The 22,940-nt window shown below is 31.1% G+C and overlaps 1 protein-coding gene across 2 annotated transcripts in view; it reads left to right on the forward strand.

The window, feature by feature from the left end:
* Positions 1-896: 896 nt before the first annotated feature.
* Positions 897-22,940, forward strand: part of LOC124957019 (cytoplasmic dynein 2 heavy chain 1) — a 22,547-nt gene continuing 503 nt past the window's right edge. Inside the window, exons 1-43 of one of the 2 annotated variants that reach the window (XM_047513597.1) lie at positions 897-1,127; positions 1,237-1,565; positions 2,055-2,217; positions 2,304-2,491; positions 2,621-2,733; positions 2,863-3,108; positions 3,417-3,637; positions 3,745-4,143; positions 4,261-4,502; positions 4,622-4,945; positions 5,136-5,202; positions 5,333-5,669; positions 5,784-6,526; positions 6,917-7,079; positions 7,202-7,421; positions 7,502-7,628; positions 7,920-8,246; positions 8,789-9,070; positions 9,206-9,449; positions 9,539-10,046; positions 10,320-10,715; positions 12,111-12,290; positions 12,393-12,880; positions 12,954-13,270; positions 13,553-13,701; positions 13,785-14,063; positions 14,156-14,388; positions 14,642-15,019; positions 15,132-15,565; positions 15,762-15,896; positions 16,015-16,244; positions 16,375-16,584; positions 16,747-17,035; positions 17,241-17,750; positions 18,237-18,529; positions 18,793-18,987; positions 19,508-19,739; positions 19,925-20,078; positions 20,273-20,495; positions 20,960-21,693; positions 21,830-22,080; positions 22,170-22,476; positions 22,937-22,940. The exon at positions 22,937-22,940 is cut by the window's right edge and continues 503 nt beyond it. In XM_047513597.1, the coding sequence (XP_047369553.1) occupies positions 897-1,127; positions 1,237-1,565; positions 2,055-2,217; positions 2,304-2,491; positions 2,621-2,733; positions 2,863-3,108; positions 3,417-3,637; positions 3,745-4,143; positions 4,261-4,502; positions 4,622-4,945; positions 5,136-5,202; positions 5,333-5,669; positions 5,784-6,526; positions 6,917-7,079; positions 7,202-7,421; positions 7,502-7,628; positions 7,920-8,246; positions 8,789-9,070; positions 9,206-9,449; positions 9,539-10,046; positions 10,320-10,715; positions 12,111-12,290; positions 12,393-12,880; positions 12,954-13,270; positions 13,553-13,701; positions 13,785-14,063; positions 14,156-14,388; positions 14,642-15,019; positions 15,132-15,565; positions 15,762-15,896; positions 16,015-16,244; positions 16,375-16,584; positions 16,747-17,035; positions 17,241-17,750; positions 18,237-18,529; positions 18,793-18,987; positions 19,508-19,739; positions 19,925-20,078; positions 20,273-20,495; positions 20,960-21,693; positions 21,830-22,080; positions 22,170-22,476; positions 22,937-22,940 (12,095 nt within the window). Of the gene's footprint in view, positions 1,128-1,236; positions 1,566-2,054; positions 2,218-2,303; positions 2,492-2,620; positions 2,734-2,862; positions 3,109-3,416; positions 3,638-3,744; positions 4,144-4,260; positions 4,503-4,621; positions 4,946-5,135; positions 5,203-5,332; positions 5,670-5,783; positions 6,527-6,916; positions 7,080-7,201; positions 7,422-7,501; positions 7,629-7,919; positions 8,247-8,788; positions 9,071-9,205; positions 9,450-9,538; positions 10,047-10,319; positions 10,716-12,110; positions 12,291-12,392; positions 12,881-12,953; positions 13,271-13,552; positions 13,702-13,784; positions 14,064-14,155; positions 14,389-14,641; positions 15,020-15,131; positions 15,566-15,761; positions 15,897-16,014; positions 16,245-16,374; positions 16,585-16,746; positions 17,036-17,240; positions 17,751-18,236; positions 18,530-18,792; positions 18,988-19,507; positions 19,740-19,924; positions 20,079-20,272; positions 20,524-20,959; positions 21,694-21,829; positions 22,081-22,169; positions 22,477-22,936 lie in introns of those variants that run through there. The other variant, XM_047513598.1, reaches the window with a different exon arrangement.

Genomic DNA, 22,940 nt, shown 5'->3' on the forward strand with positions numbered 1-22,940 from the left:
TAATTTTATTTTCTGTTAATGTCGATATATTTTTATAAAAAATAACCTACAAATCAAAAAATAAATACGCAATACGACCGAAATAATATTAACATAATATATATATATATATATTATTATATATTGAATCTATAGACACATTTACAAATTATATATATATATAGATAGACTTATCATATATACACAATCAATAATACAATTTGAATCTTATTTTATATTAATAAATTTTTCAATTTTGTTTGTTTATTATTCCAACTCTTGTTATGAATTCAACTACATTCTGAGGACTTGAAGACCTTTAATAGCAACAATCATGTAAGTACTTTCTTCTATTTTTCATATACAAGTATATACAAATAAATTTATCATTAAAAAATTATTATTGTATGTCGATTGATATTAATTCTAATTAATTATATATTGAATATACACACACACACACATATATATATATATATATTTTTAATTATTAATTACTATTAAGTATTTATTTATTTTATAATGTATTCAATTTTATTATTTAATTAAGTTTTTATGTATTATTTTATATATATGTATATATATAATAGAAATCGTGTTTCTTTTTTTTTTTTAAATATAAAAATATTAACCATATAATTTGTGAAATAAAATCACGTGATAGTATCCACGTGTTAATAGAAAGTTGGGTACTGTTAATGCCTTTGTTTTCTACTAGGTTGTCGTGGTAACTCGAACGATCAGCAAGCTGCAAGGACAAACACATGAGACTCCCTGAGCATGTCACGTAGTATACATTTTTACAACATATATGCATCACGTATTTCTCTCAAATTCAATAAAAATAATACTATATTGACATTCGAGTAATGTAATAATAAATTGTTGATATTATTAGAAGGATTGAGATCAAGAAAATGGTGGTGATCGATAGACGTGGATCGTTCATAGTGTCGACAGCTGGTTATTTCTTCGGTGTACCTGTTCAAGAGGATAAAAAATGGTCCTCGCCAGCTTTAGACAAATTTTTTAATCATTCTACGTGTAGAACTCTTTGTGCTCAACCAATTCAACCCGAGAATGATGAAATCCCTTTGAAACTCAGCAATGAATTAATTGCTGGAAAGAATACGTTGGTTTTTTTCAAGGTAATTATTATACGCAAACGTACGTCTTTTTTTCTTTCTTTTTTTTTTTTTTTTATATAATCAATCAAAAAATGAAATAAAATCTTTTCAATCTTTCGTTCATTATTAGCTGTCGGCGTCGATCGTTACGGAAGAAAATTTTCATGATTTGGTACAAGTGACTTCGATAGGAGCTGGCGAAGGTTCTGCCCTTATCGAAGTACTACGACAAGTTTGGGCTCCTACTCTTAAATCATCCGGATTCAATCCGGCTTTTTTGAAAAAATTAGAAGAGGATCTTCTCGGTCCACGTCCATCTACGTCCATTAACGAGGAGGAAGCATTTTGGATAAAACGAAGCAATGAGGCGACTCGATCCAGAGATAAAACTTCTTTCGATGAGGCTGCAAAAATATTGAACGACATTAGAAACGAACTTGATAATGCGGCTGTTTCGAGGTTTGATTTCATTTATTTATTTATTTTTATATTTTGAAAGAATTTTAAAAAAGAATAGTTTAAAAAAAAAAATGTTATATAAGTTGCGCCTTAAGATAGGCAAATATTTCGTTGTCCATCGTCGATAATGTCGCTTGCGAGAGTTATCCATTAGTACGAAACTTTTTTAACCCTTGATGATATGCAACATGTCATGCACCTGTGTACTGTGGTATTATTTACCCATCTGAATTGAAAAGAAAGTTTCTTATTGATAGATGGCGCTCGCAAGCGACATTATCGACACTGTTTGAAGTATTGCATATTTTCAGGCTTAATATAAAACATACAAATGATTATTAAAAATCAATGAATAAATACAATTAATAATGAATAATCATAAGTCAATTATAATAAGCAAGGATTACATAGATTCATATAATCAAAAATTTCAATTTTTCTCTGATCAAAAATTGTTATGTATTAATTAAAATGTTATTTACAATACAGAGATGGTTTTATCGGTCTAGAGGAATCGCTCGAAGCGATTTCTGGTTTTGTCGATGATGTTTGGAAATTAGGCAATGTAGTTTACAAAGAGGAACGTATGAAATCACTTTTGGATATAATTGGAAATGAGACGGTGATGCTTGTAGAGAATCTTGTTAACGAGGTGAGACATACATTTTTATTTATATATATATTTTTTTTAATCTTTATCTATGATACATGTACGTATTATCGATTTTTTTTTTTTAGACAAATCTGAATCAAAGTCAAGGTCATTTTGGAGTAGATACAGTAACGATGGGTGCAATGGTATGCGAAAAATGGGTGAACGCTAGCGAGAGATTAACAGGACTTTTTTGGCCTCATCATTCACTTCATCCTTGGAAAGATATTGTATTTGTACCTGGAAAATGTTCGAAACTTGGTAGAAGGCTTAGGTACAATTTAGGAGAGATTTCTCTATTTTTTATTAATATTTTTTTTTTTGTCAAATTACAAATATTATTATTATTATTATTATTATTATTATTATTATTATTATTATTATTATTTTAAATATTATCCAGACAACTCAGCGAATTACGTGCTCAGCATCGTCAACTGATGAAATTGTTAACATCTGACGAAAGAACACGGCTCGACGCAGACAATCTTCTTCAAAATTTTAAAGACATTAAAGGTGGATAATATTGCGTGTCCGTTTGAAATTATACTTCAAGATAATTATATTTTACAAGTATCATATAATTCTTTTTTTTTTTTCTTTTTTTCTTTTTTTGTTTCAATTTTTTGCTATAATCACGATCAGTGGTATACGGCGAGGATGAGAATGATATCGAATGGAATAGAATGAGACGCAAAGTCGAAGAGGCTTTAATACCAACAGAGGAATTGGTTGCTCAAAAGTTGAAGGCTCAGATCGCTGACGCTAAAACGCCTAATTCATTATTAGAGGAATTTCGTAGATATTTCGATCTTATGAAAAGGGATGCTTTAAAAATAGCTCTTCGTAGTGAACGTGAAGCTTTGCTCTTGGCATACGACGATTTGATTGGTAAGAAGAGTTTCAAATAATATTAGGTTGGAAACTATGAAACGGGCGTTGAATGAAAATATATAACTAAACAAAAACGCTCGCTTCATAGTTTCCAATCTAATATATAAGTATTAGGTTGGAAACTATGAAACGGGCGTTGAATGAAAATAAATAACTAAACAAAAACGGCCGTTTCATACTTTCCAAACTAATAATAATAATAATGATAATGATAATGATAATAATAATACGAATTAATTATGCTGACATAGTCACGTTTTTATTTATTTATTTATTTATTTTTTTTTTTTTTTTTTTTTTAATAGAAACTTGCCTCGCTGGACCGGATACAGATGATCTTTTGGATACTCCTAAGATACTTCAGGAAATTCAAACTGCGAGATTGTCAGAGATGCGATTAGAAAGTTTAATAGAACTTGGTAAAGAAATTTTAGCTGATTTACCGATGTTCGAAGAGAACGTATCAAAAGTTACAACAGCTTTGAAGGATGCTGAAAGAAAGAGACAGTATCTTGTAGAGTCTTGGGTAAAAAAAGAAAAAAAAAAAATATATATATATATATATATACACGTCGCATATCTTTTTCTTTTTTGTAATAAATTAATAATAAATGATATAAAATATGTGTTAAGGTGAACGAAACGAAAGATGCAGTTGCTAGAAAAGAATTAACCTTGGGTACAGATTCGGCAGTTATCGAGCTAACCGGTACAAGTCTTATGCGAGTTACTTATGATCCTAGATTGATGACATTGATCAGAGAAGCCAGAGCACTTTCAGGACAAGGCATTGAATTACCAAGAGAGATAAGGGATTTAGTTGAGAGAGCCAGTTTATTGGCAGGCCGAGCAAGAGCTTTACAACAAGTTGCGACCTTCCATAACACCATAGGTGATCGTATGGTACCTTCTCAAAGGCCTCTTATGTTAACCACGGCATTGGAATTGGCACGTGGTGTAAAGGAACAATCGGGTGTAGTATGGTCAGATCCTCAAGCGGTTGATGGTTATACGAACAGATTAAGAGAATTGGTAATTATAATAATAATTAGTTATTAATTAAGACTCGTTGTTTGATTCGTAAGAATTTTTTCTTTAATTTACTACCGTGTCTTTTTTTTTTCTTTTTTTCTTTTTTCTTCTTCTTAGGTAACGAAATTTGCAAAACAGAACGCCGAGTTAGCATCTAAGCACACGAACTTGCGCAAATTGGTCTCGAATTTATTCAAAGGCGAGGCTATCAATCTCGTTGGTAATCAGAATATTTGGAAGGATACATTGATGAATATGAGAATGATCGTTGATAACGTCGAAGCTGAATATGGTAATACGACTGCTTGGAAATTGCATTGGGATCGACAGCTTTTGAAAGCTTTAGGCGTTGCTTATAGGTAAGAAATTAATTATTATTTTTTTTTTGTTCCCCCCGCCGCCCACGAAATGGTCTTAGCTAACTTTTAAAAGCAAATCCAGCTGATATATTTATTTTTTTCTCATTCGTGATGATTAGCGGCGCTCTGCCATCGTTATTAAGAAAATTACCAGAGCTCAAGGTCGAATTAATATTCCGCGATGGAATGTTACAATGGCGGCCTACTCTCGAAGAAATTCGAGCGAAAATATATTCCGGTATACGACGTTCTCTATCAATTCCAATGAACTTTCGTGGCGTTGGTAATGTCGAGCACGCTCAATTTGGTAATTTAGTTCATAAAAGTGCTTATTTGTTTGGCGGTGTCTACAAGCAAGCTGAGATTGCTTTAAATGCTATGGAATCCGTTAGGATCAAATGGTTGAACCTGGCGGCACCAGCGAGAATTGACATTGGTGAAAGGTATGTATGCACATAAAAATTCAAGATCTCGTTTATAAATTATCCCATTGTTAAATAGTTCATTAATATTGCTCGAGTATGATAATAGTGATTAAAAAAAAAAAAAAAAAAAAAAAGAAAAAAAAAAAAATTATGACGAAAAGAAAGCAAAAGAAAAAAAAAAGAAAATTTTATTTCTATATACCAACAGATTAAAGGGAGCATCTCCGAATGATTGGAGTAGAGCTTTCAAGGACGCTAAACAATGGGCACAAGAGGTAATAGCCAATGATAATGATAAATCATTATAAATAAATATATATCATAAATTAATTATTAATAAAATTAATTATATGTACGTATCATTTTATTTTCTTTTTTTCTTTTTCTTTTTCTTTGTTAATTCAGGTTAGTAAATTGCGAGGAAGCGAAGTAAAAATATGGTGTATAAGCATTGACACTGGAACGACTAGGAACGATTTAGAATCGGCATCTCGCCGTTATTGGGAACGTTTGTGTTCGGATTTGCGTGTCGAGGCTTCCTCAAGATTAGTTGCAATCGTTGATTTTCTATCCTTCGCTTCAAAGGAATTAGAAAGGAGACCGCACAATGTTGAAGAAGTTGGATTGGCCAATGAAGCTCATGAACGGATTCAACAACAGTATGCTGGAATTGGTAGTGAAATGGAAGCCGTTGCTGGTCTTACTAAAGTATTGGCAGCTTGGACGAGTGAAAAATTGGAAGGTTTTTCTTTTTTTTTCTTTTTCTTTTTTTTCTTTTTTTTTTTTTTTTTAATCATAAATACAAATTAATTAATTGATTTCTTTTTTTAATAAAATTTTGTTTATAATGTCGTAGGAGTTAATACGGCAAATATAGCTTGGGAAGAGTTGGCCGATCGTTTGGAAAAGCATAAATCGGTGGTAACGCGTCAATTGGAGGACACTAAGGTGAATTTGCGTCATCGTGGAATAGCATTACGCGATGAGATCGAAAGATGGGAAACAAAATGGTTGGAAAAGCCTGACGTTATTGGTATCGATTGGATAACATCTATGAGAGATCGTTGGATAACTTTAACGGAACAAAAGGATAGTCTGAGTATAGATTGTCAAAGGATTGGTATTGATTTAAACGATATCATCGAGGACGATACGGTGAATTTAAGAAAGCTCGAAGCACAATTAGATGCCGAGGAATCAAATTGTAGATTTCAAGCTGAATTTCTCGAGGAACTTGATAATCAAAGGGCCGAAGAATGGGCCGTCGCTAGAAAGAGATTACCGAGATTACACGATTGGCTTGATTCATGGGATACCAGAATCCGTTTGCAATCAATCGAGGATCATAATTCTAAGGACGACGATATTGTATCCTCGAATAACGTAATGATCGAAACATACGTTGGTAAAAGGTTACGTGAGATAAGAGATGCCATAGATTGGATTCAACTTCTTCGCGGTGATGAAATAGCCGAGGAACATTGGACGGAATTAAGATCTATCCTTTGTTTGAATGACATTAGAAACTTACGGGATTTGACCCTCGGTCATATACTCGATATCAAGGATAAATTACGTGATAATGTCGATCGCGTTAAGGTAAACGAAATATTTTTGTTCTTTGGAAACCTATGTAAAAAAAAAAAAAAGAAAAAAGAAAATAAATTAGAAATGCATATCTCATCGTATCCATCATGCATAAAAAGTATATATATTAGATTGGAAACTATGAAACGGGCGTTCTTGTTTAGTTATTTATTTTCATTCAACGCCCATTTCATAGTTTCCAATCTGTTATATAAGTATTAGGTTGGAAACTATGAAATGGGCGTTCTTGTTTTTTTACTTTCAACGCCCATTTCATAGTTTCCAATCTGTTATATAAGTATTAGGTTGGAAACTATGAAATGGGCGTTCTTGTTTAGTTATTTATTTTCATTCAAAAAAAAAATATATATATATATATATATTTTTTTTTTTTTTCTATAGGAAATTACAAAGAGAGCAGCTGCCGAAAGTGGTATACGTCAAGCAATATTGGAATTAGAATCTTGGGAGACATCGGCAGGTCTTCAAATTCAACAGACAAAGGACAGTAAAGATTCGATTATTTATATCGTCGGTGAATATGGCAATATTTTGGCTAGGATAGGTATTGAAATATTTTCTCATATAATTATTATTAATTTTGTTTTTTTTTACGTTTATTAAAAATGATTATTTTTTTTTGTTTAATTGTATATTATTATTAGAAAGAATAATTCTTATTTGCAGGTGAATTACGTCTTTTGTTAGAGGGTGCAAAAGGTGTTACGGGATACGAAAGATTTCAGGCTAGAGCAACAAGATGCGAGACCAGTTTATCGGAGATCGAAGAACGTATAAAGATATTAAGTATCATACAAAGAAAATGGGTTTATTTGGAGCCCATATATGGTAGCGGTGCTGCTCCAAATGATTCTGGAAAATGGTCGAGAACGGACAAGGAATTTAGGTAAATTATACGTAAATGTAATGAAAATGATCTTTAACAAATCAATGATTTTACAAATATTGTTCTTTTTTCTTTTTCAGATATCTTATGGGAGAAGTATCGCATGATCCTCGAGTGTCATCCATTAGAAGATTACCTTTGCCGGCATTAATTAATTTGAAGGATTTACTCGATAGATCTCAAAGAAGTCTCGACGAATTTTTAGAGGCATGTTATTTCTTTATTTTTCTTTTTTTTTTTTCTATTTTTTTTTTGCCTTTATATATATATATATATATATATATATATATATATATATATATATATATATATATGTCTTATGTTCTAACTTTAATGATAATAATTCTATGGGGATTATTTTTTCAAGATGAATTTTTAATAATATTTCGCGACGCATCATTACGTACATCTAACGTATTTAAAATGATTTTTTTTTTAAGCTAATTAATCTGTTCTCTCTCTCTCTCTTTTTTTTTTTTTTTTTTTTTAATAATCTAGGAAAAAAGATCCTCTTATCCTCGTTTATATTTTTTGAGCGACGAAGATCTTTTGGAATTAGTCTCAGGTAGTGGTAAAGCATTGGAATCTCATCTTCCAAAATTGTACCAAGGTATTGGATCGGTGATAAGAGATGATAATAACAGTTTGATCGCTGTAATTTCACCCGAGGGTGAAATATTAAATTTATCGGATGTTATCGATACCAGTGAACCATTACCAATATGGTTGAATAATCTTGAAACGGGTATAAGGAATACTCTTCGACAGAGTCTTGATAAATGTTTAATAGACTCATCGCCTGATCCATCGATTTATCCAACTCAGGTAAGGAACAAAATTATTGGATGTAATCTAATGATTACAAATAATATAAATCATTTTCAATATTTTATATATATAAGTATCAGGTTGGAAACTATGAAACGGGCGTTTTGTTTAGTTCTATATTTTCATCAACGCCCGTTTCATAAATTTCAATCTAATACTTATACATTAGGCTGGAAACTATGAAACGGTCGTTTTTGCATAGGTCTATATTTTCTTCAACGCTCGTTTCATAGTTTCCAACATAAATTTATACATTAGGTTGGAAAATATGAAACGGGCGTTTTGTTTAGTTCTATATTTTCTTCGACGCCCGTTTCATAGTTTCCAACATAATAAATAAAACCGTATGACAGAATTGTACGACAATATTGTATTGTTAAATTTATTATTATTATTATTATTATTATTATTATTATTATTATTATTATTATTATTATTATTATTATAAAAAAAAGATAAAAGAAAAGAACCAAATTATTACTGAATGTACAAGTATCGTTTATTTAGTAGATCTTTTAAAATATCAATGATAATTACAGATACTTTTGTTATCCGAAAGGATCAGATTCACTGAACGTTGTGAGGCAGCTTTGAAGGAGGGTAATTTGGGTTTGAAAAAGTTGGTAGAATTTTTGGATACTCAAAGAGCCAGATATAGGGGTCTCGAAGACATTGGTGATAAATTGACGGTATTAAAGGCACGCGGATTACTTCTCGATACCGTTCATCATCTCGAGATATCTAGAACGCTTTTGAATAGTCTTGAGAGGGGTGAATCCACGTCGTGGCTTTGGTACAGACAATTGAAAACTTATAGAACGGTAAGGTTTTTTTCTTTTTTTCTTTTTTCTTTTTTTTTTTTTTTTTCTTCTTTTCTAAACTAAAGAAATCTATCTCCCTTATCTGAATAATCACATATGATTCATGGATGTTTAAAATGATTACATTTTTGAAAGAACAAGGGTCCGATGATAAGATGCGCCTCTGCAGAATTCCAATATCGTTTTGAATATCAAGGAGCAGCTGTTGGTTTAGTTTGGACGTCGCTTACTGAGAAATGTTTTTTGGCTTTGACCCAAGCTATGAAACTTGGATTAGGTGGTAGCCCAACTGGTCCAGCTGGAACTGGTAAAACTGAGAGCGTTAAAGCACTCGGTGGTATATTGGGTAGATTGGTCATTGTCTTTAATTGCGACGAAGGTTTGTCCGTAAGAAAATAGTATCGTTGATAATTAGTATAATATTATCGTAACGAAATAGGGATATTTTTCTTTTTTTTATTAAATTAGGTATGGACGCAAATAGCATGAAAAGAATATTAGGTGGTTTGGCTCAAGCTGGTGCTTGGGGATGTTTCGACGAATTTAATCGTCTCGAGGAAGAAACATTAAGCGCCGTAGCGATGTTGATTAGACCACTTCAAGAAGCTGTAAGAGATGGATCCAATCATGTTGTACTTGGCGATCAAAGAGTCAATCTCGATCAACACTGTTGCATATTTATTACAATGAATCCAGCTGATAATGAATATGGTGGACGTCACAGACTTCCAGATTCATTGGCTCGATTGTTCAGACCTATTGGCATGGCTCATCCTGATAAATTTGATATCATCAAAGCATTATTGGAATGCGCTGGCTTTTTAGAATCCTCCATGCTTGCTAATCGTTTGGTCGAAACCTTTGATATATCACAAAATTTACTTTCGAAACAGTCGCATTATGATTGGGGCCTTAGAGCACTTAGATCGGTAATCGATGCTATTTCATCGGCCAATCATCTCGACGAATCGTCGAGGTATTAACATTTTTTTTAATTAATTATTATATATTAAATATTTGTAAATATTAGGTTGGAAACTATGAAACGAGCGTTTTTGTTTAGTTATTTATTTTCATTCAACGCCCGTTTCATAGTTTCCAATCTGATACTTATATATGTATATATATTATGTTGGAAACTATGAAACGGGCGTTGAAGAAAATATAGAACTAAACAAAAACGCCCGTTTCATAGTTTCCAATCTAATATATATATATATATATATATATATATATTTTTTTTAATCAGGCTATTGATCGCGATAAAAGATTCAACGTTATCGAAATTAACTGAGGACGATGCTAAAAAGTTTCTCGAATTGTTAGTTGACGTCTTTCCTAATACAGATCATACGTTAAACGAAGTGTCCAATGAGAAAAAAGATTTGCGAGAAGCCCTGTTAGAACTATGTGAGTCTGGAAATTATACGAAGAATATCATAGATCAGTGTATACAATTGTACGATCAATTAAAAAGTAGAACAGGCGTCGCGATCGTTGGACCACCTGGTAGCGGAAAGACAATCATTAGAAAATTATTAGCCGAGGCTATGTCGAAAATTGGTGAACCGATAGATCAGTGTCTCATTTATCCTGGTGCAGTACCAAAGTCAAGAGTTTTGGGACGCGTTGATCCGGAAACAAGGTAATTTTCATTCTAATTAATAATTACAAGGACGACAATGATATATTAAAAATTATTATTAATTCTTTCTTAAAAAATCATTTTTATTATTATCAATAATATTAATTTTTATTTATTCTTATTTTATACTTTAATTATCAATTTTTATATTACTTTATTTAAAGATAATTAATAAAACAAATTTTGATTTATTTATTTATATAATATTTATAATAATTTATTTTATTAAATAATTATTTATTTAATAAATTTATATAAAATTTTAATTAATATCTCTATTATTCTATTTATTGTAAATAAATTATTTTTTATAAACTAAAATCTTTTCTATATAATATCTATATTTATCAATAGGCATATTCCGGTACTTAAACTTTGTTTGTACATATTTAATTTATTATTCAATCTAATTGATTTATTAAATTTACTTTTATTAAATCCATTTTCATAAAAAAATTAAATTTTTTAATCCAATAATTAAATTAACTGTAACCCATATTAATCTTAATTAAACTATATTTCGACTTGAATTATTTTACTTTATTAAATTTTATAAATTATATTCTATTTAACTTAATTAAATATTAAAAACAGCAATACATAAATTTAAAAAATTAAGTATATCTTATCGTGGATCATCAATTACTATACAGGTTCCTCTAAATCTTAAATACTGCCAAATCTTTTAAATTTAATGATTTATCATTTAATTTCTTCTATAATATTTATACATTTATTATAATCCTAATTTATTACATAATTTTTATAAAATTAAAATTTAAAAAAATTTGAATAATAATTTATTATATTTCACCAAACAAATTAATTATTAATTAAACTAATTTTTAAAAATAATTACTATATAAAATATCTAATTAACTTAAACAAATAGTCTAACTGCTAATGCTGGCACTAAATTTTCCTATTTTTATTACTTTTATTCTAACTTTCATTAATTTTAATAAAATTTAAATATTACTTTATTTATAAATTTTTTAATATTAAATTATATAGTATTTATAAAGTTTAATTAATTATTAAACAAAAATAAAAATTTAAAATTTTTAATAATTTTTTTATTAAATAAAAATTAAAATATTTATTATTATATCAAAAATTCTTAAAAATTATTTTTTATTTCTATATATTATATTATAAATATAATAAAATTTCTTAATATGTACAAATAATAATAATTAATCAATAAATATATTCTATAACTTAAATATATACATTAATAATTATTTATACATTATATTATGTTATATATAAATTCTTATCTTTAAATATTTTTTTTTTTTTTTTTTTTTTTTTTTTTAATTTAAAAAATATTCTTTAATATTTCTTTACTTTTAAAATTCCACTTAACATTTAATAACTTTTTTTTTCCCTAAGAGAATGGAAAGAAGGATTATTATCGAGCGCAGTGATAACAGCCGGTGAAAGTTCAACTTGGATAATATTCAATGGCGACGTTGAACCAGAATGGGCGGAAGCATTAAATTCTGCTTTGGACGATAATAGATTGTTAACATTGCCTAATGGAGTTGGTGTTAAACTTGGAAATGGTGTAAGGTAAAAAAATCTAAAATATTTATCTTTTATCGTCAACATTACCAACGAGCTAATTGATTACAAAAAAAAAAAAAAAAAAAAAAAATAAATAACCCAAAACAGATTCATATTCGAGACGCATAAACTGGGAAGTGCTAGTCCAGCTACGGTTTCACGATTAGGCGTCGTCCATCTTGGAACGATTGATACGGATTCACTTTTATTTGCCATAAATATCGAGGATTTGCCTGTTAACGTTCGAAAGAATATAAAGGCACATTTATCTACCTGCATCAATGAAATTCTCAAGACAAATAATGCAGTACAATTATCAGCTTCCGGTTTGATCAATTCTGTTTTATATCATTTACGTAAAGCGCATACGCAGACGCTTTGTACGGAGGCACTTATCGGTGGATTCTGCGGACAAATTGAAAATCAAAACTTTAGGGATAATCTAGCACGTTTGATTTATCAATTGACGGATTGTTGGTGTCCAGATCCTGATAAACCATTCGACGTTATTTATAATGAAAAGTCTGATCGATTAGAACCATTCATTGACATATATCAATCAATTGATATAGAGGACGGATCTATTTTATATTCAGGTAATGATCATATAAATATTATATACGAATTATGAGATATGACGTTTAATTCATTTTTATCATTTACATTTAGGACCCGTTAAAAGGGCATTAGCATCTATTTTACCTTGGATAGAAAATGATTATCCCGTTATTTTACGAGGTGAAGAGGGCACCGGTAAAAGTACTTTAATAGCTGCTGCATTATCATTTATAAAAAATAAGGATAATGCACCGTCGACCTTAATACAAGGATCATCTCTCTATGGCGCACAAGATCTTATTACGCGTTTAAAACGAGCTTGCGTTCGTTTGGATTCATCCTCTAATGGAAGAACTTATAAACCTAGAAATGGTTCACGAGTTATTTTAATACTTAAGGATATACATTTAGCTTCCAAAGAGATGCAGGTGATATCATGTGTGGTTCTATTTTTTTTTTTTTTTTTTTTTTTTTTTTTAACACGTTCCGTGCCAAAGCCATTTTTGCCTGGACTTGTCGTTCAGGCCATTTGATATTTTGACTAAAGAACAAAATGACTGCGTGTACCACTGCGGTGGTACACATGGCACGAAACGTGTTAAGAAAATACAGATTATCATCTTCCATCGATGATCGATGATCGATGATAAACACAAATTTTTTTTTTTTTTTTTTTTTTTTTTTTTTTTTTTTTTTTTTTTTTTTTGTAGGAATTAGTGAGAGAATTACTTCAGGACAAAGGATTTCACGAGGATGATTTGGAATTCGCTCGAATTCCATTAACATTAATTTGTACTGCCGATTCTATTACTACTCTTCATCCAAGATTAGAATGTCTTATGGCTACGTATTATCTACCGTTGGTTATTTTAATGCTTAAAGAACTAAAGAAATCATAATTAAATCGTATCTACATATTTTTTTATGATAATATTATTTAAGGTCTCCAAGTTCGAAAGAGACGATTGCTATGTTAGAACTTCATCTGAGAAATGCATTAAAACAAAATGACGATTTAATAGACAATTGGACTTCGAAAATGGCATCGGCTATGTTAGAAGCTTATCAGTCGATAAATTTGTCTAAAGAATTTTCTTTCTTGTGGACACCGAAGGATCTTATTTTGTGGGCCGATTGTCTTGGTTATTATTTAACACCGGAAAATATGGAAGATGTTACATCTTATCTGTTAGATGCCGGCCGACGTTTATTCTATCCTAAGTAATCCTTTTTGTACATATTTTTTTTTTTGTTTTCTTTCAAGATAGAAAGTCGATTAAAAAAGTGTATCAATTTGTTGTATTTCTGTTCAGATTATCAGCTAAAGCACGAGTCAACTGGGACTCCGTATTGTCTGCTAAAATGGCAGAAGTAAAAAATACAACAATCAACGATGTTTACGTTTGGAAGGTTGGCAATACTGAGTTGTTACCTATTGTCGAAGAGGATTGGAAAAATAATATAATAAATGTAGCTGCCAAATGTGCTCGAGAAGGCGAACCAATACAGGCAACAATTACCTCCTATCTTTTACAAATGATTGCTGGTAATAAATATTTATTTAGATTCTGACCTAATATTATTAAGGATTATTATCATAAGATCATTAATAATAGTATCGTACGTAATATCCATTCTTTATAATTATTTATTACAATGAATATTAAATAGATGGGACGCCTATTTGTATGCAACACCTCATACTCCGTCGGTAATTGATTATCGACCGTGTATGAAGGGTAATCTATAAACAGGCGCGAAATATTTCATAATTGTATTTGAATTTAATTTGATCGAAGGCATATGTTGGACATTTGGGACGCGTTTACGTGGTATTATATTAACTGGACGACCAGGAGCAGGAAGAAAATCAGCCGCAAGATTGGCCGCAAATTTCTCATCCTTTCGATTCGTTGATTCGGGACCTGGTCGAGCTAAAGTTTCGATGAAAAGTGCTATTCAAATGGCTGGCATAGATGGTGAACCAACGATGCTCTTACTCGAGGAACATCACATGAGAGAGGAAGGAATGTCCATTTTGATCAGTGCCGTTGTCGCGAATGGCGAACTTCCGGGACTTTTTTCAACCGAAGAATTGGATGGTATGATAGCACCATTGATAGATTTATCGAGGAGAGAAGATTTTCCTGGCACTTTGGAACAATATTTTTATTATCGTGAGTAGTCCATTAAAATGTCACGAACTTTTTTAACGGAACATAAAATATAGAGAAAAAAAAAAAAAAAAAACAAAAAAAAAGAAAGTAAAAATATTTGATCATTTCACAGGTATCCACAGTTATCTTCGCATAGTCATTATTCTAGACATTGGTGACATAAAATCAACATTATTATCACGTTCTGGATTATTCAGATACTGTGCAATTATTGGTCCAAGTATTGGAAGCGAATGGTGGTCTTACGAAGCACCATTGACAGAGTTAGCGATTGAATATAATTCAAACGTATCAGAAGCTTCTGTACTATCATCTGTGGACACACAAGTTATTATTAAAGCTCATATTCAAGCTCCTAAGCAGCAACAAGCTCCGGCACGTTTCTTAGCGCTACTTTGTACGTCCCAATATCTTCATGAAATTTGGAATGAGGAAGTTGAAAGTAAACTTAATAGCCTTGGCACTGGTATAAGTAGATTAAGAGAAGCCGGCGAACACGTAGCTAAATTGGAGGACGAAGTCTCTAAACAAAGACAAGAACTTGAGGTGTTAATCTTTGTTTTCTTTTGGTCTCTTTTTTTTTTTTCTTTTTTTCTTTTTGTTCTTTTTGTTCTTCCCTCACCCACCCACCCCTTCCCTTCCGTTCTTCATCCTTTTATCTTTTCTCGGTAAAGAATAATTACATTTTCTCGAAAATTACGACTTAGGAATAATACAAGGATTTACATTTTTAATTTATTAGATTGAAAAAGGAAGAGCTAATGCGGCTTTAGAGAAGATTACTGCAACAATGAGAGGTGCCACGGGGCAACGTGGCGAGATGACTAATTTAAAAGCCGTGACCGAACGAGAGAGCGCCGAGTTGGCACGACGAAAGGTAAAAAAAACATTATTCGATCATCCCTTTTTATATTCTTACGTACGTAAAAAAAAAAAAAAAAAAAAAAAAAGAAAAAAAAAATTTATAATAATAAAAAATCGTATCTTTAAAAAAGGCCGATATAGAAGGAGAATTGAGCAAAGTCGAGCCATTGGTCGAACAAGCGTCACACGCTGTTGCTGGTATCAGTTCAGATGCTCTCGCCGAAGTTAGATCATTGAGAGCACCACCGGCACCTGTAAGGGATGTCCTTGAAGGTGTCCTGAGACTAATGGGTATCAAAGATACGTCTTGGAACAGCATGAAGACTTTCTTGGCAAAACGTGGAATCAAAGATGAAATCAGGTGAACATTTCTTTTTTTTTTTTTTTTTATATTGAAAAAGATGTTACTGAATATCAGCCCGTTATAACAATCCGTTTTTCTTTTCTTTTTTTCTTTTATTCTTTTTGACTTTGTCCTCTTCTAATCGAAGAACTTGGGACGCGAGAAGAAGTACTTCGGCAAGTTTAGAAGCTGTTGCGAAATTGATCAAGGAACGTCCCGATAGTTTTGAAGAGAAAACTGCTAGAAGAGCATCGATGGCAGCAGCGCCATTGGCAGCCTGGGTACTTGCTAATTTACAATACGGACAAATTCTTCAACAGGTTGCACCATTGGAACGTGAACAACGTTTATTGGCCGAGTATAATCTCCTTTAATAATTAAATTTCTTAAATTTCTATTTCAAAAATTCCAATTTGAGATTATTAATATGTTATATTACGAAAGTGTAAAAAAAAAAAGAAAAAAAAAAAAAAAGAAAAGAAAAAATAAACATTACAATTATATGAATTGCTTCGTATAGACGATTATCGGCTGCCGAGGCACAGCTTGGAAAATTGGCGACTGGTTTAAATACCGTTGAAAGTCGTGTCGCACAACTTCAAGAAGAATTGGCTGAACATTCGCGGGGTGCTGCGGCTTTACAATTGAGAACAGAAACGACCGAGGCTAGTTTGACTACGGCCAGATCACTTTTGTCGAAACTCGACAAGGAACATCGTGATTGGCAAGAACAATACGAGGAATTGACCAAACGTAAAGCTAGATTGAACGTCGAAGCTGCCAATGCCGCGTCCTTTTTGATCTATCAAGTAAATTAATTCTATGTCGATCCTAATGTCTCTACGTATGTTATATAAATGTATGATGAACTTTTTTTCATGAATTTCCTTTATACATTTGATCTCAGTAATATAAATTTGATTTCCATGCTCTTTCGATATCCTGTATATATGAAAAAAAAAAAAAAAAAATCGAGCAGCTTAAAAAAATTAAAATATATTAATCTCTTTTTAGGATCCAGAAAGAGACGACAAGTGGAAGAGATCGGTCATTGAATTATTGATCACTGAACGAGAAAGATTACTTTGGCGAGCTCAAGGACTTCCAGCGGACACCGGAAGTCTCGTTGGTGCTGCATGCGCTTTAAAAGGTCCTTTGGTACCTATCTTTCTCGATCCATCTGGAGTTGCGGTCGTTTGGTTGAAATCAAATCTAGGATTAAAATTGGAGATAATAAAGGCTGAGGATCCTAAGTTCTTTACCGCATTGGAATTAGCTGTTAGATTTGGGAAGGCATTGTTGGTCGAGGAAATTGTTGAATTTCCCTCCATATTGTTGCCGCTTTTACGTAAACGACCATTGAGACTCGGTGAACGTATTTTGCCAGCTCAAAAAGGCTTCAAACTCTTCTTAGCTACTAGAAGAGATCGATTGGATAATATACCGAAGGAAGCTGACGCTGTTTTGTTCAAAATTGCCCTTGGCGCTGGAACGAGAAGCTTAGCCGAGAGACTCGTCGATAAGGTCAGTTTTATCCAAAATATAATAATAATAATAATAATAATAATAATGATTTATTTCTTTTCAACGATACTTTAGATAATTCATTTTTTATTCCTGTTATTCTTCTTTTATTATTATTATTATTATTATTATTATTATTATTATTATTATTATTATTATTATTATTATTATTATTATTATTTTATAAAACATTATTTAGATAATTTATTTTTTTTTCTATTATATCCTGTTTTTTTTTTTTCTTTTTTTTATTATTATTTTACAAAACGTTATTTTAGATAATCGAGTTTCTATCTATGTATCTATCTATCTCTGTCTCTCTCTCTCTCTCTCTCTCTCTCTCTCTCTCTCTTCCCTCTGTCTCTGTCTTTCTTTCTCCTTTGATATTACAAAAAGAGTAAGAAATTTCTGTAATTTTAAACTTATCGTACTTTATTGCTTATTTTTTTTTTTTTGTTTTTTTTTTCTTCCCCTTATCTTTTTAAGGTTTTATTAAAAGAAACTCCAGAAATTGAGTCAAGAAGAAGAGAAGCATTAGAAAGGGAAGAGAAACTTTCTGGCGAACGGGACGCTGCTCGAGTAGATTTGTTAGCTCAATTGGGTAGAGCCAGAGGGCAAGATCTTTTGCAAGAGTCTCAAAATGGCCATGATGACGGCGGTGATAGTAATGGTCATAATAGTGGTGGCCTTTTAACTTCATTGGAAAATACTCAGACAAAGGCCAAAGAAATTTTATTGGCTCTTGAAGAAAGTCGTCGTAGCCTCGAGGATATTTCTAAGTAAATTTAAAACTCTCTTCAAACATTTTTTTTTATATATGTTTATATATATATATATATATATATATATATATATATATATATATTTCTAAATTTTATTCATTTCGTTTTACTATAATATATATTTATATAGGTATTATAATAAAAAGAACAATTCTTTTTTTTTCTTCTTTTTTTTTTTAAATTAAAATTCCAAAATACTTTATATATATATATATATATATATATATATTTATTTATTTATTTTGATTGGTTAATTTAAGGAGAATGGAGAGTCATGAGAGACTCGCTAAATTCGCAGCTAACGTTTATAAGGCCGTTAAGGGATTGACATCTTTAAATCCTTTATACGTTTTCTCAACGGAAGCTTTCACGGACATATATCTCGAAGCAGAGGGCACAAGATCAATAGCCATTGCCGAAGAGAGAAAAGAACAGGACAGACTAGTTGAAAAGAGGTCGATATTGATTAATTTCTTATTGTTATAAAAATATTCGAATAGAAACAGTGCAAATCGATATAACGAAAAAGGATGATGGTTGATATCAATAAGTTCTCTTTAAGTGGGGAGAAGTGTCATTTGTGATTTTGATGATTCTCAAAAGGAATAAATAAAAAAGAAAAATCTGAAGTCTATAAAAAAAGTCTTCGAAAAGAGTCTTTAGAAAAGATTTTTTTTTTTTTTTTTTTTTTTTTTTTTTTTTTTGTCTTTTTGTCTTTATAATTTTTAATATAAAATAATTAATAATTTAATTACACATGTATCATGTAAATTTTAAAATCATTTTTTAAAAACTTTTAACTCACCCTAATCTATATTTAATTACATATATAGACTTTTATTAATCATTCGTTTTATCAATTAAATCCATTTTAATTATTCTATTGTTATTTTTCTCTCTCTTTTTTTTTTTTTTTACTCCACGATATATAAACGGATTTTTCTTCTTTTTTTTTTTTTTTTCCTTCGTTCACAGATTAATTGCATTAACAGTGCATTACTGTACAAAAGCGGCATATAGAAAACATCGACTTCCGCTTGCACTGTACTTGGCACTCTATTTAAATCCAGTATCGGAAATCGAGAGAAATTTATTGCTAGATAGTGGTCTAATAAATAACGAGGATAATATCGATATTGAACTACCCGATTGGGTACCAGACGAACGTCGAGCAGCTGTGAAAGTATTGACCAATTCAATGCATCAGGTATACATTAACATATTTATCAATTTATATATATATATATATATATATATATATATATATATTATACATACATGTATGTATAATAGATCAAAATGCAAATCAATATTATAGAAATATCCATTTGTATTTAGAATTTCGCTTATGTTCCTCGTTATATTGTATATATATATATACGTTAACAACAGGTCGCTGCTAAAATGAAACGTGCTTGGTTCGAGGATATTGGAAATATCTACAACGACAACAGTTTGACTCCATTTCAGCGTATATTGATTATCAAAGTCCTACGTCCAGATTATTTGCATACAGCTCTCACGAAATTTGCTATTTCGCAATTGGGTAGGAGTTATACGTATTATACGTGTTATTATCATTTGTTTATCAATCGTATTTGAACTAATGAGAAATTTGAATCGATGGATCAACTGATTTGAATTGATAGGAAAAAATAACAAAATTAATAATAACAATAAGAATAATAATAAGAATAATAATAATAATAATAAGAATAACAATAACAATAATTTACAAAGGCGTACGAGATTTGGCACCACCTGCGTGGACTTTAAAAAAGATAGCGGAGAACGAGGGATCAACAATGCCAATACTTTTATTATTATCACCAGGAACTGATCCTGGCCCAGAGTTAAAGTCATTGGCCATAAATCGTATAAAATCATCAACCATATTCACCGAAGTCTCTTTGGGACAAGGACAAGTTATTCAAGCGGAATTAGCATTGGAAGCTGCGTGCAAGTTAGAATTTCATTTGATCTTAATTTTTGTGCGTGTGATTATATTATAGGGCCAAAATCTAGAACAACTTTGAACTCAATTGAAACAATTTGCGTCATGAATTTTCTTTTTTTTTTTTTTTTCTTTCTTTTACCCCTCATTATAACGATCAAATCAGAAATAAGTTTCCAAATCTAATTGATTTTATTATTTCCGAGGCTACAAGGGATATATAGTATTTCTTTTATTTTATTTTATTTTATTTTATTTTTTTTTTTTTTTTTTGAGTGAAAATTATTCACAAATGGAAGTGCACTGGGATTGTGTAATGCCATTTTTAAAGTGTAAAACTAGACATTATTTTAAGATGTGCACAGTTAAGATTAAAATTAATACATAGTAACAAAGTAATCATATATCATTGATACATTATATTTCTCCTATTAATGGATATATGTATATATATATATGATGATCAATTTTAGAAACGGTAGTTGGGTACTATTGAGCAATTTACAATTAGCCTTGACTTGGCTTCCTCGATTAGAGAGTCTATTGAGATCGCCAATGTGTACCACCGATAAACAACCAACCACAAGAATTTGGTTGACCACGGAAGAATGTATTGGTTTTTATCCTGGTCTTGCGGGATTATGTTTAAAATTAGCTTACGAGCCACCAGAGGGTGTTAAAAGAAATCTAAAAAGATCATTTCAACAGCTTCAACAATTGGACGTTAATAAAATAAACGATAATATACCTGGTATGTTTTTATTATCGTGGTTACACTCGACCATTCAAGAACGACGTAAATTCGTTCCGCAAGCGTGGATCAGATCGTACGAATGGAACGAAGCGGATTTGGGTGCAGCTTATACGTTGATCGTTGATAAAACGATTAAAATCAATCAAACCCAAAATTGGGAAACCGGTCAAGGATTGTTGGACGTTGCAGTTTACGGTGGAAGATTACAAGATGATTATGATATGCGCACCCTACGTGCTATTATTCGTGATGTTTGGTCGAAGGATATTTTTGAGGGTCGTCGTACTTTAGGAAACGTCATAAATATTCTCGATATATCGGAAAACGATCCATTGAAGATCGCGGAACGTTTAAACGACGAGGATTCGCCAAGGGAATATTTTGGTTTACCTGCGAATTCTCACAGAACTTGGGAAAGAATAGCAGCGGAAATGGCCTTGGCTCTTCTCAAAGGTAAAAATCGTTTTTGTCGAAAGCTTAATCAAAAAAAAAAAAAAAAAAAAAAAAAAATAGATAAACAAAATAAAGGAAAAACAAAACAAAAAAAAACTTCATGATATCTCCGACGAGAGGAATTCGTTTGTTTCAGGTATGACGATAAAAATATCGAGTGATGATAGTCGAACTGGAACGAGATCAAAGAATACAATAGAAGAGAATTTAAAGGAAACGTTAGATAGACGATTGATGAAATTTGAATCATCGTTGAAATCTATATCCCACGATAATGTGAAAGAGAGTCCAATGAAGCGTTTCTTCTCTGATGAAATCGAATTTACTCGGAATTTGTTAAACCGCGTAAGGCTCGACATAGATTTCATTGGAATCGAGAATGCAAAGGTTATATTTTATGTTATTTTTATGATCAATCTATTAAAATTCAAATTACGTCATTGATTATATCACATTAATAATATCGATCGTGTTAGACTCCTAAACATTGGATGAACGATTGGGAATCTGGACCTAAGGATGTCGTAACATTTATTAATGGATTATTAACGAGATATCAGATATTAGAATCATCGTGCGAAGTCACAAATACTTTTCCATTTCGTATTGATCTCTCTGGCCTTGGTAGGCCCGGGGCATTTTTAGCAGCTTTGAAACAACACACTGCACGTGAGATCAATCATCCACTTGAGCATCTTCGACTACGAGCAAATTGGATCAACGATCGTAAGACCGAACAACAATGGAAGGTATCGGTGATTATCGAGGGACTTCTTATTTCAGGTATATCAAAAGAAAAAAAAAAAAAAAAAAAAAAAAAAAAAAAAAAAAGAAAAGAAAATAATGAAGCCAACACATTATTTCCAATTGTCCGCATTTGTACATTTTGGAAACTCTATCTGCAACATTTCTTGGTTCTTTTTTTTTTTTCATTTCTTATTGAAAATCATAATCGACTAACGATAACATCCTGATTATTTCGACCAATATTATTCTGTTTGAACGATCTCGATTGTATATGCGAGTCGATTAATCCTTTGACTGCGAACTGTTCTAAAGCTGAAACGCATCGCGTGAACGGCATGCGATCCGTAAACACGATGAGACAATAGTAAACGACCAAAGCTTTCGTTGGGCGCATATATGCGTCCACGGGTCTTTGCCGGACGCTTATATGCGTCCATAGCAGTCAAACGGTTGTTAAAAAAAGCAAAAACGAATTGAAACTTTTGTTAATCAACAGGAGC

This window comes from Vespa velutina, chromosome 24, assembly GCF_912470025.1.
Source record: "Vespa velutina chromosome 24, iVesVel2.1, whole genome shotgun sequence".
In the NCBI taxonomy this organism is placed as follows: domain Eukaryota; kingdom Metazoa; phylum Arthropoda; class Insecta; order Hymenoptera; family Vespidae; genus Vespa; species Vespa velutina.